General features: G+C 58.0%; 1 protein-coding gene across 1 annotated transcript in view; it reads right to left on the bottom strand.

Moving 5' to 3' along the window:
* Positions 1-11,971, bottom strand: part of LOC311248415 (pyroglutamyl-peptidase 1-like) — a gene marked incomplete at both ends in the record, with an annotated part of 54,882 nt that extends 42,911 nt beyond the window's left edge. The window contains one exon of the mRNA XM_084339295.1: positions 11,938-11,971. Coding sequence (XP_084195421.1) covers positions 11,938-11,971 — 34 coding nt within the window. The remainder of the gene's footprint in view (positions 1-11,937) is intronic.
* Positions 11,972-13,776: the final 1,805 nt, after the last annotated feature.

Raw genomic sequence — 13,776 nt, 5'->3', positions numbered from 1 at the left:
GATGCTGACTGGGCATCAGACGTTGTAGACAGACGTAGTACCACAGGGTACTGTGCCAGTCTAAGTGAGAGAAGCTCTCTCATTTCATGGAAGAGTAGAAGACAACCAACAGTTGCACTTTCTACCTGCGAGGCAGGATACATGGCCTTAGCATCAGCCATACACTAGGAGTGTATGTATTTGCAACAGCTACTCAAGGGTATTGATGGATGTCAGTATGCACAAACCAAGGTTTATGATGATAACCAAGGAGCTATTGCACTAGCCAGGAATCCTGTAAACAGGCAAAGATGTAAACATATTGATATAAAATATCACTTCATAAGAGAAACTGTGAATAGTGGGAGGATATGTTTGGAATATTGTCCTACTGACAACATGATTGCTGATGTGATGACAAAACCAGCCACTAAGCTACAACTGAAGAAGTTTGCTCAGTATTTGTTTGGCACTTAGTTAGAGTGAAAGAAAAGCATGGATGTGCCAATATGTTTTTTTTTAGTTGTTGTTTATTTTGTATTGAAGGACAAAGAGGGAGAATATATATATATATATTTTTGTTTTGTACCACAATAAGCTAAGTTTGAGTGGGGGTGTTAAATATATTATTATTATGTGCGCCCTTGCTCATTTGTGTTCTACAGAGGGCGATGTAGTAAATCCAGTATGTGACGTCACTGACGTTTCCTTTCCATTCCTGTTCCGGTCTATTATTTGTCAATGATTGGTGTTGATATATATAGCGGCACTACGACCGCATCTCGCCCCGCCTGAGAAATAAACATGCCAGAGGCTAAAGATGATCAATGAGTCCATTGAGTTCTATTCAATCGCCACCGCAACGCACTCCGTTTAACACGCTCTGTCTGATGGGGGGGGGGGGAGTGAGGGGTCCGGGGGAGCGCTCTGATGGGGGGGGGGGGGGGGGGGAGTGAGGGGTCCGGGGGAGCACTCTGTCTGATGGGGGGGGGGGGGGGGGGGAGTGAGGGGTCCGGGGAGCGCTCTGTCTGATGGGGGGGGGGGTGGGGAGTGAGGGGTCCGGGGGAGCGCTCTGTCTGATGGGGGGGGGGGGGGGGAGGGGTCCGGGGGAGCGCTCTGTCTGATGGGGGAGGGGGGGGTCCGGGGGAGCGCTCTGTCTGATGGGGGGGGGGGGGGGGGGGAGTGAGGGGTCCGGGGGAGCGCTCTGATGGGGGGGGGGGGGGGGGGTGAGGGGTCCGGGGAGCACTCGGTCTGATGGGGGGGGGGGGGGGGGGTCCGGCAGCTGCCAGCCAGCTCTCTATTGTGAGGCCCCCCCCCCGTTCCCAGGCTGTCTATCTAACACATCTTTTATCAGCCTTTTGTGTCTGGTGCAGAAAAACGTTTTGAATGTTAAAAGTTAAAGAGTGTTTTTAGCTAAATAATACAGGCTAAGTTTTTTATTTTTTATTTCAGATGTGTAATGTTTGTATTAGAGAAAGAGGGGTGTCTGAAGCCCGCAGAGCAGAGGACAGGAACATCAGTAGTAATGTGCTACAGAGGAACTATGGGTCCAGAATAAACAAATGTCGACCCCCTCCTGCCCAGTGAGAAGGGACCCAGCTCGTGCTCCTGTACTGGAGCCAGTAACAACCCGACCCCCTCCTGCCCAGTGAGAAGGGACCCGGCTCGTGCTCCTGTACTGGAGCCAGTAACAACCCGACCCCCTCCTGCCCAGTGAGAAGGGACCCGGCTCGTGCTCCTGTACTGGAGCCAGTAACAACCCGACCCCCTCCTGCCCAGTGAGAAGGGACCCGGCTCGTGCTCCTGTACTGGAGCCAGTAACAACCCGACCCCCTCCTGCCCAGTGAGAAGGGACCCGGCTCGTGCTCCTGTACTGGAGCCAGTAACAACCCGACCCCCTCCTGCCCAGTGAGAAGGGACCCGGCTCGTGCTCCTGTACTGGAGCCAGTAACAACCCGACCCCCTCCTGCCCAGTGAGAAGGGACCCGGCTCGTGCTCCTGTACTGGAGCCAGTAACAACCCGACCCCCTCCTGCCCAGTGAGAAGGGACCCGGCTCGTGCTCCTGTACTGGAGCCAGTAACAACCCGACCCCCTCCTGCCCAGTGAGAAGGGACCCGGCTCGTGCTCCTGTACTGGAGCCAGTAACAACCCGACCCCCTCCTGCCCAGTGAGAAGGGACCCGGCTCGTGCTCCTGTACTGGAGCCAGTAACAACCCGACCCCCTCCTGCCCAGTGAGAAGGGACCCGGCTCGTGCTCCTGTACTGGAGCCAGTAACAACCCGACCCCCTCCTGCCCAGTGAGAAGGGACCCGGCTCGTGCTCCTGTACTGGAGCCAGTAACAACCGGACCCCCTCCTGCCCAGTGAGAAGGGACCCGGCTCGTGCCTCCTGTACTGGAGCCAGTAACAACCCGACCCCCTCCTGCCCAGTGAGAAGGGACCCGGCTCGTGCTCCTGTACTGGAGCCAGTAACAACCCGACCCCCTCCTGCCCAGTGAGAAGGGACCCGGCTCGTGCCTCCTGTACTGGAGCCAGTAACAACCGGACCCCCTCCTGCCCAGTGAGAAGGGACCCGGCTCGTGCTCCTGTACTGGAGCCAGTAACAACCCGACCCCCTCCTGCCCAGTGAGAAGGGACCCGGCTCGTGCTCCTGTACTGGAGCCAGTAACAACCGGACCCCCTCCTGCCCAGTGAGAAGGGACCCGGCTCGTGCCTCCTGTACTGGAGCCAGTAACAACGCGACCCCCTCCTGCCCAGTGAGAAGGGACCCGGCTCGTGCCTCCTGTACTGGAGCCAGTAACAACCCGACCCCCTCCTGCCCAGTGAGAAGGGACCCGGCTCGTGCTCCTGTACTGGAGCCAGTAACAACCCGACCCCCTCCTGCCCAGTGAGAAGGGACCCGGCTCGTGCTCCTGTACTGGAGCCAGTAACAACCCGACCCCCTCCTGCCCAGTGAGAAGGGACCCGGCTCGTGCTCCTGTACTGGAGCCAGTAACAACCCGACCCCCTCCTGCCCAGTGAGAAGGGAACCGGCTCGTGCGTCCTGTACTGGAGCCAGTAACAACCGGACCCCCTCCTGCCCAGTGAGAAGGGACCCGGCTCGTGCTCCTGTACTGGAGCCAGTAACAACCCGACCCCCTCCTGCCCAGTGAGAAGGGACCCGGCTCGTGCGTCCTGTACTGGAGCCAGTAACAACCCGACCCCCTCCTGCCCAGTGAGAAGGGACCCGGCTCGTGCTCCTGTACTGGAGCCAGTAACAACCCGACCCCCTCCTGCCCAGTGAGAAGGGACCCGGCTCGTGCTCCTGTACTGGAGCCAGTAACAACCCGACCCCCTCCTGCCCAGTGAGAAGGGACCCGGCTCGTGCCTCCTGTACTGGAGCCAGTAACAACCCGACCCCCTCCTGCCCAGTGAGAAGGGACCCGGCTCGTGCTCCTGTACTGGAGCCAGTAACAACCCGACCCCCTCCTGCCCAGTGAGAAGGGACCCGGCTCGTGCCTCCTGTACTGGAGCCAGTAACAACCCGACCCCCTCCTGCCCAGTGAGAAGGGACCCGGCTCGTGCTCCTGTACTGGAGCCAGTAACAACCCGACCCCCTCCTGCCCAGTGAGAAGGGACCCGGCTCGTGCTCCTGTACTGGAGCCAGTAACAACCCGACCCCCTCCTGCCCAGTGAGAAGGGACCCGGCTCGTGCTCCTGTACTGGAGCCAGTAACAACCGGACCCCCTCCTGCCCAGTGAGAAGGGACCCGGCTCGTGCTCCTGTACTGGAGCCAGTAACAACCCGACCCCCTCCTGCCCAGTGAGAAGGGACCCGGCTCGTGCTCCTGTACTGGAGCCAGTAACAACCCGACCCCCTCCTGCCCAGTGAGAAGGGACCCGGCTCGTGCTCCTGTACTGGAGCCAGTAACAACCCGACCCCCTCCTGCCCAGTGAGAAGGGACCCGGCTCGTGCCTCCTGTACTGGAGCCAATAACAACCGGACCCCCTCCTGCCCAGTGAGAAGGGACCCGGCTCGTGCTCCTGTACTGGAGCCAGTAACAACCCGACCCCCTCCTGCCCAGTGAGAAGGGACCCGGCTCGTGCTCCTGTACTGGAGCCAGTAACAACCGGACCCCCTCCTGCCCAGTGAGAAGGGACCCGGCTCGTGCTCCTGTACTGGAGCCAGTAACAACCCGACCCCCTCCTGCCCAGTGAGTAGGGACCCGGCTCGTGCTCCTGTACTGGAGCCAATAACAACCCGACCCCCTCCTGCCCAGTGAGAAGGGACCCGGCTCGTGCTCCTGTACTGGAGCCAGTAACAACCCGACCCCCTCCTGCCCAGTGAGAAGGGACCCGGCTCGTGCTCCTGTACTGGAGCCAGTAACAACCGGACCCCCTCCTGCCCAGTGAGAAGGGACCCGGCTCGTGCCTCCTGTACTGGAGCCAGTAACAACCCGACCCCCTCCTGCCCAGTGAGAAGGGACCCGGCTCGTGCTCCTGTACTGGAGCCAGTAACAACCCGACCCCCTCCTGCCCAGTGAGAAGGGACCCGGCTCGTGCCTCCTGTACTGGAGCCAGTAACAACCGGACCCCCTCCTGCCCAGTGAGAAGGGACCCGGCTCGTGCTCCTGTACTGGAGCCAGTAACAACCCGACCCCCTCCTGCCCAGTGAGAAGGGACCCGGCTCGTGCTCCTGTACTGGAGCCAGTAACAACCGGACCCCCTCCTGCCCAGTGAGAAGGGACCCGGCTCGTGCCTCCTGTACTGGAGCCAGTAACAACGCGACCCCCTCCTGCCCAGTGAGAAGGGACCCGGCTCGTGCCTCCTGTACTGGAGCCAGTAACAACCCGACCCCCTCCTGCCCAGTGAGAAGGGACCCGGCTCGTGCTCCTGTACTGGAGCCAGTAACAACCCGACCCCCTCCTGCCCAGTGAGAAGGGACCCGGCTCGTGCTCCTGTACTGGAGCCAGTAACAACCCGACCCCCTCCTGCCCAGTGAGAAGGGACCTGGCTCGTGCCTCCTGTACTGGAGCCAGTAACAACCCGACCCCCTCCTGCCCAGTGAGAAGGGACCCGGCTCGTGCTCCTGTACTGGAGCCAGTAACAACCCGACCCCCTCCTGCCCAGTGAGAAGGGACCCGGCTCGTGCGTCCTGTACTGGAGCCAGTAACAACCCGACCCCCTCCTGCCCAGTGAGAAGGGACCCGGCTCGTGCTCCTGTACTGGAGCCAGTAACAACCCGACCCCCTCCTGCCCAGTGAGAAGGGACCCGGCTCGTGCGTCCTGTACTGGAGCCAGTAACAACCGGACCCCCTCCTGCCCAGTGAGAAGGGACCCGGCTCGTGCCTCCTGTACTGGAGCCAGTAACAACCCGAGCCCCTCCTGCCCAGTGAGAAGGGACCCGGCTCGTGCTCCTGTACTGGAGCCAGTAACAACCGGACCCCCTCCTGCCCAGTGAGAAGGGACCCGGCTCGTGCCTCCTGTACTGGAGCCAGTAACAACCCGACCCCCTCCTGCCCAGTGAGAAGGGACCCGGCTCGTGCTCCTGTACTGGAGCCAGTAACAACCCGACCCCCTCCTGCCCAGTGAGAAGGGACCCGGCTCGTGCGTCCTGTACTGGAGCCAGTAACAACCCGACCCCCTCCTGCCCAGTGAGAAGGGACCCGCCTCGTGCTCCTGTACTGGAGCCAGTAACAACCCGACCCCCTCCTGCCCAGTGAGAAGGGACCCGGCTCGTGCTCCTGTACTGGAGCCAGTAACAACCCGACCCCCTCCTGCCCAGTGAGAAGGGACCCGGCTCGTGCCTCCTGTACTGGAGCCAGTAACAACCCGACCCCCTCCTGCCCAGTGAGAAGGGACCCAGCTCGTGCTCCTGTACTGGAGCCAGTAACAACCCGACCCCCTCCTGCCCAGTGAGAAGGGACCCGGCTCGTGCCTCCTGTACTGGAGCCAGTAACAACCCGACCCCCTCCTGCCCAGTGAGAAGGGACCCGGCTCGTGCTCCTGTACTGGAGCCAGTAACAACCCGACCCCCTCCTGCCCAGTGAGAAGGGACCCGGCTCGTGCTCCTGTACTGGAGCCAGTAACAACCCGACCCCCTCCTGCCCAGTGAGAAGGGACCCGGCTCGTGCTCCTGTACTGGAGCCAGTAACAACCGGACCCCCTCCTGCCCAGTGAGAAGGGACCCGGCTCGTGCTCCTGTACTGGAGCCAGTAACAACCCGACCCCCTCCTGCCCAGTGAGAAGGGACCCGGCTCGTGCTCCTGTACTGGAGCCAGTAACAACCCGACCCCCTCCTGCCCAGTGAGAAGGGACCCGGCTCCTGCTCCTGTACTGGAGCCAGTAACAACCCGACCCCCTCCTGCCCAGTGAGAAGGGACCCGGCTCGTGCTCCTGTACTGGAGCCAGTAACAACCCGACCCCCTCCTGCCCAGTGAGAAGGGACCCGGCTCGTGCTCCTGTACTGGAGCCAGTAACAACCCGACCCCCTCCTGCCCAGTGAGAAGGGACCCGGCTCGTGCTCCTGTACTGGAGCCAGTAACAACCCGACCCCCTCCTGCCCAGTGAGAAGGGACCCGGCTCGTGCTCCTGTACTGGAGCCAGTAACAACCCGACCCCCTCCTGCCCAGTGAGAAGGGACCCGGCTCGTGCCTCCTGTACTGGAGCCAGTAACAACCGGACCCCCTCCTGCCCAGTGAGAAGGGACCCGGCTCGTGCTCCTGTACTGGAGCCAGTAACAACCCGAGCCCGTCCTGCCCAGTGAGAAGGGACCCGGCTCGTGCTCCTGTACTGGAGCCAGTAACAACCGGACCCCCTCCTGCCCAGTGAGAAGGGACCCGGCTCGTGCTCCTGTACTGGAGCCAGTAACAACCCGACCCCCTCCTGCCCAGTGAGAAGGGACCCGGCTTGTGCTCCTGTACTGGAGCCAGTAACAACCCGACCCCCTCCTGCCCAGTGAGAAGGGACCCGGCTCGTGCTCCTGTACTGGAGCCAGTAACAACCCGACCCCCTCCTGCCCAGTGAGAAGGGACCCGGCTCGTGCTCCTGTACTGGAGCCAGTAACAACCCGACCCCCTCCTGCCCAGTGAGAAGGGACCCGGCTCGTGCTCCTGTACTGGAGCCAGTAACAACCCGACCCCCTCCTGCCCAGTGAGAAGGGACCCGGCTCGTGCTCCTGTACTGGAGCCAGTAACAACCCGACCCCCTCCTGCCCAGTGAGAAGGGACCCGGCTCGTGCTCCTGTACTGGAGCCAGTAACAACCCGACCCCCTCCTGCCCAGTGAGAAGGGACCCGGCTCGTGCTCCTGTACTGGAGCCAGTAACAACCCGACCCCCTCCTGCCCAGTGAGAAGGGACCCGGCTCGTGCTCCTGTACTGGAGCCAGTAACAACCCGACCCCCTCCTGCCCAGTGAGAAGGGACCCGGCTCGTGCTCCTGTACTGGAGCCAGTAACAACCCGACCCCCTCCTGCCCAGTGAGAAGGGACCCGGCTCGTGCTCCTGTACTGGAGCCAGTAACAACCCGACCCCCTCCTGCCCAGTGAGAAGGGACCCGGCTCGTGCCTCCTGTACTGGAGCCAGTAACAACCCGACCCCCTCCTGCCCAGTGAGAAGGGACCCGGCTCGTGCCTCCTGTACTGGAGCCAGTAACAACCCGACCCCCTCCTGCCCAGTGAGAAGGGACCCGGCTCGTGCTCCTGTACTGGAGCCAGTAACAACCCGACCCCCTCCTGCCCAGTGAGAAGGGACCCGGCTCGTGCTCCTGTACTGGAGCCAGTAACAACCCGACCCGCTCCTGCCCAGTGAGAAGGGACCCAGCTCGTGCCTCCTGTACTGGAGCCAGTAACAACCCGACCCCCTCCTGCCCAGTGAGAAGGGACCCGGCTCGTGCTCCTGTACTGGAGCCAGTAACAACCGGACCCCCTCCTGCCCAGTGAGAAGGGACCCGGCTCGTGCTCCTGTACTGGAGCCAGTAACAACCCGAGCCCCTCCTGCCCAGTGAGAAGGGACCCGGCTCGTGCTCCTGTACTGGAGCCAGTAACAACCCGACCCCCTCCTGCCCAGTGAGAAGGGACCCGGCTCGTGCCTCCTGTACTGGAGCCAGTAACAACCCGACCCCCTCCTGCCCAGTGAGAAGGGACCCGGCTCGTGCCTCCTGTACTGGAGCCAGTAACAATGACATCTCCTTAGCAAACGACCTCAATACCTTCTATGCGAGGTTTGATGCTGGTAATAACAACACCAGCTCACAAGCCTCGGCAATGGGGGGGGGGGGGTCGGCTGCTGATGGAGGCGCAGTGTTCAGGGTAACAGAGCATGAGGTGAGGCGGACCTTTAAAAAAGTGAATATCAGGAAGGCAGCAGGTCCGGACGGCATCCCCGGCCGCGTCCTAAAAGTCTGTGCCGACCAACTGGCCCCAGTATTCACTGACATATTTAACCTGTCCTTAGAACAGGCTGTCATCCCCACCTGCCTGAAGAAGTCCACTATTATCCCTGTACCCAAAAAATCCAAGCCTGCTTGCCTCAACGACTACCGCCCTGTAGCTCTCACCTCCATAGCCATGAAGTGCTTTGAGAAGCTAGTAAAGGGCTACATCTGCTCCTCCCTCCCCATCAACATGGACCCCCTGCAATTTGCATACCGCCCCAACAGGTCCACGGAGGACGCTATATCCCATGTGCTGCACACAGCAGCATCACACCTGGACAAGAGGCAGGGGAACTATGTGAGAATGCTATTCATCGACTACAGCTCGGCATTCAATACCATAGTCCCCTCCATACTCATAGCCAAGCTCAGGGACCTGGGCTTGGGCTATGACCTCTGCCAGTGGGTCTTGGACTTCCTGACTGGCAGACCCCAGGTGGTGAGAGCAGGCAACTGCACCTCCTCATCCATCACCCTCAACATAGGGGCCCCCCAGGGCTGTGTTCTGAGTCCCCTCCTCTACTCCCTGTACACACACGACTGTGTGGCTCAGCGGAGTAGCAATACAATCGTCAAATTTGCTGACGACACAGTGGTGGTGGGCCTGATCTCTGCCAACGACGAGAGGGCCTACCTGGAAGAGGTCAAGGTCCTGGCGGGATGGTGCCAGGAAAACAGCCTCTCCCTGAACGTCAGCAAAACAAAGGAGATGATTGTGGACTTCAGGAGGTCGGGGGTCAAGGACTACAGCCCCCTCAGCATCGACGGGGCACCGGTTGAGAGAGTCAACAGCTTCAAGTACCTCGGAGCCCACATATCCGAGGACTTGAAATGGACCATACACATTAACAGTGTGGTGAAGAAGGCACGACAACGCCTCTACTTCCTCAGGCGCCTAAGGAAGTTCCAAGTCAGCCAGAAGATCCTTAAGAACTTCTACTCATGTACAATAGAGAGCATCTTGACCGGCAACATCACCTCCTGGTTTGGGAATAGCACTGCAAAAGACCAAAGCAGACTACAAAGAGTGACACGTTCAGCCGAACGCACAATTGGAGGGGGGCTCCCCACTCTCCAGAACATTTACAACAAGCGTTGCAAGGGGAAGGCTAAGAGAATTATTAAGGACTCGAGCCACCCGAACAACTGCCTCTTTGAACTGCTGCCGTCAGGCAAGCGACACAGGAGTCTCAAGGCGAGCACAGAAAGACTCAGAAGTAGCTTCTATCCCCAGGCCATCAGGCTGCTAAACGAACAATGAATGAACACTACACAACAACAACCACCAAACACACATAGCACACACATCCACACGCACACACTCACTTTAAACAAACACACTGTAGCACCCACTACACACACTTTATAGCACACACCCACTTTAAACAAACACACTGTAGCACCCACTCCCCACACTTTATATTTATGGATGAAGGATTGCACTACAACTCGTACACCTTACTGTAAATTGTACCTAAAATTGTACCTCATCCCATTTCTGCTTTGCACTAGATAGTACTGTACATTAGTACACTGCATAGTATTGTGTATTGTATATTATATGGTAACTCAGAACATTGTACATATGTCTATACCGAACAACTGTGACCTCATTCTTCTTCTAAATTCATGCTATATTATGTTATTATGTTATTTGATACTATCTTGTCTAGCACAGTCTCTGGAGCGTAACAGTAAGAAGCATTTTGTATGAAAGTATTCTGTACTTCTGTATGACAACTATTAAAGAACTTGAACTAACAACCCGACCCCCTCCTGCCCAGTGAGAAGGGACCCGGCTCGTGCTCCTGTACTGGAGCCAGTAACAACCCGACCCCCTCCTGCCCAGTGAGAAGGGACCCGGCTCGTGCTCCTGTACTGGAGCCAGTAACAACCCGACCCCCTCCTGCCCAGTGAGAAGGGACCCGGCTCGTGCTCCTGTACTGGAGCCAGTAACAACCCGACCCCCTCCTGCCCAGTGAGAAGGGACCCGGCTCGTGCTCCTGTACTGGAGCCAGTAACAACCCGACCCCCTCCTGCCCAGTGAGAAGGGACCCGGCTCGTGCTCCTGTACTGGAGCCAGTAACAACCCGACCCCCTCCTGCCCAGTGAGAAGGGACCCGGCTCGTGCTCCTGTACTGGAGCCAGTAACAACCCGACCCCCTCCTGCCCAGTGAGAAGGGACCCGGCTCGTGCTCCTGTACTGGAGCCAGTAACAACCCGACCCCCTCCTGCCCAGTGAGAAGGGACCCGGCTCGTGCTCCTGTACTGGAGCCAGTAACAACCCGACCCCCTCCTGCCCAGTGAGAAGGGACCCGGCTCGTGCTCCTGTACTGGAGCCAGTAACAACCCGACCCCCTCCTGCCCAGTGAGAAGGGACCCGGCTCGTGCTCCTGTACTGGAGCCAGTAACAACCCGACCCCCTCCTGCCCAGTGAGAAGGGACCCGGCTCGTGCTCCTGTACTGGAGCCAGTAACAACCCGACCCCCTCCTGCCCAGTGAGAAGGGACCCGGCTCGTGCTCCTGTACTGGAGCCAGTAACAACCGGACCCCCTCCTGCCCAGTGAGAAGGGACCCGGCTCGTGCCTCCTGTACTGGAGCCAGTAACAACGCGACCCCCTCCTGCCCAGTGAGAAGGGACCCGGCTCGTGCCTCCTGTACTGGAGCCAGTAACAACCCGACCCCCTCCTGCCCAGTGAGAAGGGACCCGGCTCGTGCTCCTGTACTGGAGCCAGTAACAACCCGACCCCCTCCTGCCCAGTGAGAAGGGACCCGGCTCGTGCTCCTGTACTGGAGCCAGTAACAACCCGACCCCCTCCTGCCCAGTGAGAAGGGACCCGGCTCGTGCCTCCTGTACTGGAGCCAGTAACAACCCGACCCCCTCCTGCCCAGTGAGAAGGGACCCGGCTCGTGCTCCTGTACTGGAGCCAGTAACAACCGGACCCCCTCCTGCCCAGTGAGAAGGGACCCGGCTCGTGCTCCTGTACTGGAGCCAGTAACAACCCGAGCCCCTCCTGCCCAGTGAGAAGGGACCCGGCTCGTGCTCCTGTACTGGAGCCAGTAACAACCCGCCCCCTCCTGCCCAGTGAGAAGGGACCCGGCTCGTGCCTCCTGTACTGGAGCCAGTAACAACCCGACCCCCTCCTGCCCAGTGAGAAGGGACCCGGCTCGTGCCTCCTGTACTGGAGCCAGTAACAACCCGACCCCCTCCTGCCCAGTGAGAAGGGACCCGGCTCGTGCTCCTGTACTGGAGCCAGTAACAACCCGACCCCCTCCTGCCCAGTGAGAAGGGACCCGGCTCGTGCCTCCTGTACTGGAGCCAGTAACAACCGGACCCCCTCCTGCCCAGTGAGAATGGACCCGGCTCGTGCGTCCTGTACTGGAGCCAGTAACAACCCGAGCCCGTCGTGCCTCGTGCGGCCGCAGCTACCTGGTTGTTGTTGCAACAGTTTACATCACTGTGTTCAACACTTGACGACCTGCTAGTAAGTCCGTCCACATACAGGAAGAGAGAGAATCACGTCCAGCAAGTAAACTCTGTACTAACCTGTTACGACCACTGTCCGTTTACTATTATCCATCTTCTAGCCCGTGATAGAGGACTGTTTCTTGATTATTATTTATTTTATAATAGAATGTAAGGCCGCTGAGGTGTGTGTTGTTGTTGTTGTTCTTAACCACGAGTCGCCCAGTGAGCTTCAACAGCTGACTGCTCCTCTCACTTCGGACTGAAGTCTGTTCTTCTCCAAAGCCCTGCGTGTGGCATGTAACGTGATGACGTAGGACACTTCTCCAAAGCCCTGCGTGTGGCATGTAACGTGATGACGTAGGACACTTCTCCAAAGCCCTGCGTGTGGCATGTAACGTGATGACGTAGGACACTTCTCCAAAGCCCTGCGTGTGGCATGTAACGTGATGACGTAGGACACTTCTCCAAAGCCCTGCGTGTGGCTGCGTGTGGCATGTAACGTGATGACGTAGGACACTTATCCAAAGCCCTGCGTGTGGCTGCGTGTGGCATGTAACGTGATGACGTAGGACACTTATCCAAAGACCTGCGTGTAGCTGCGTGTGGCATGTAACGTGATGACGTAGGACACTACGCCAAAGGCGTGTAGCTTATTGCCAGCGGAAGAGTGCAAGAATGCTTCCGCATTCGTCACCGCACGCCAGTACGGTAATGCGCCTTTCCTTTCGCCCCGCTCAGACAAATGCATGTAGTACATTGCAACACAACGCAGCATTTTCGCGTACATTGCAACGAATCACTTGGAGTTTGAAAGTGATATCAGAAGAAACTACTCAACCTCGGCTGTCTTTAACTATGAGTGAACACAACGCATTGTAACGTTAACGCAGCTGTCAACTGTACTTTACTATGGAATACATGTATTATTATCGCGACGCGTCGTCACAGACTAAACAGTGTTCTGGATTTTCCTACAATGGATTATTGATTGTAAATTGAACCCTTGCAGCACTGAAGAACCATTATGAATCTGTGTTAGAAAATGTTTTCGATCTAAATCACTTGGAGTTTGAAAGTGATATCAGAAGAAACTACTCAACCTCGGCTGTCTTTAACTATGAGTGAACACAACGCATTGTAACGTTAACGCAGCTGCCAACTGTACTTTACTATGGAATACATGTATTATTATCGCGACGCGTCGTCACAGACTAAACAGTGTTCTGGATTTTCCTACAGTTAGAGTGTTGTGTTCAGTCAGACAGTATGAATGAATGAATGAAAACTTTATTTAACAGATTGCAGAATGGGTACAATACAGTACGGCTCAATACATACAATTGTTAAGGGGATGCAGACCTGAGAAAGACGTTTGTCTTGTTTCCATCAGGGTCCCCCATTTTCATTTCATATAGACATTTATGACATACACAACATACATGACATTTATGGCATAGGGACATATAGGTATTAGTACTGATACATTGTGACATAAACGGTATTCAAATATACAGTACTGTTACCCCTAGATCCTGACAGAGTATATACATGCGGTGGGGAGGGGGGACTGTACATTAGGAGGGGGTGGGTGGGTGGGAGAGAAATATACATACGGCGGGGAGGGAATATATACATGCGGTGGGGAGGAGACTGTCTATTAGGAGGGGGTGGGGGTTTTGGGCATTTATGGTGGCCAGTTTCGAATTGCAGCCTCCCGTAGGTGCTCTTTAAGAGCGGTTTTGAATGTGGGCAGGGATTCACATTCCTTTACAGCTTTGGGTAGGGCGTTCCACATTGTTGTGGCATAATTGCGAAACGTGTTTAGTCCCTTGTTTGAGCCGAATCTGGGTTTAACATGATTTGTTGAGCTTCCTCTGGTGTAGTGGTTGTGGTATTCACTGACCTTTGGGAAGTATT

This window comes from Notolepis coatsorum (assembly GCF_963971535.1).
Source record: "Notolepis coatsorum genome assembly, contig: SCAFFOLD_343, whole genome shotgun sequence".
NCBI lineage: Eukaryota > Metazoa > Chordata > Actinopteri > Aulopiformes > Paralepididae > Notolepis > Notolepis coatsorum.
The sequence above is the reverse complement of the archived record's forward strand: the minus strand, read 5'-3'. Positions and strand labels throughout refer to the sequence as shown.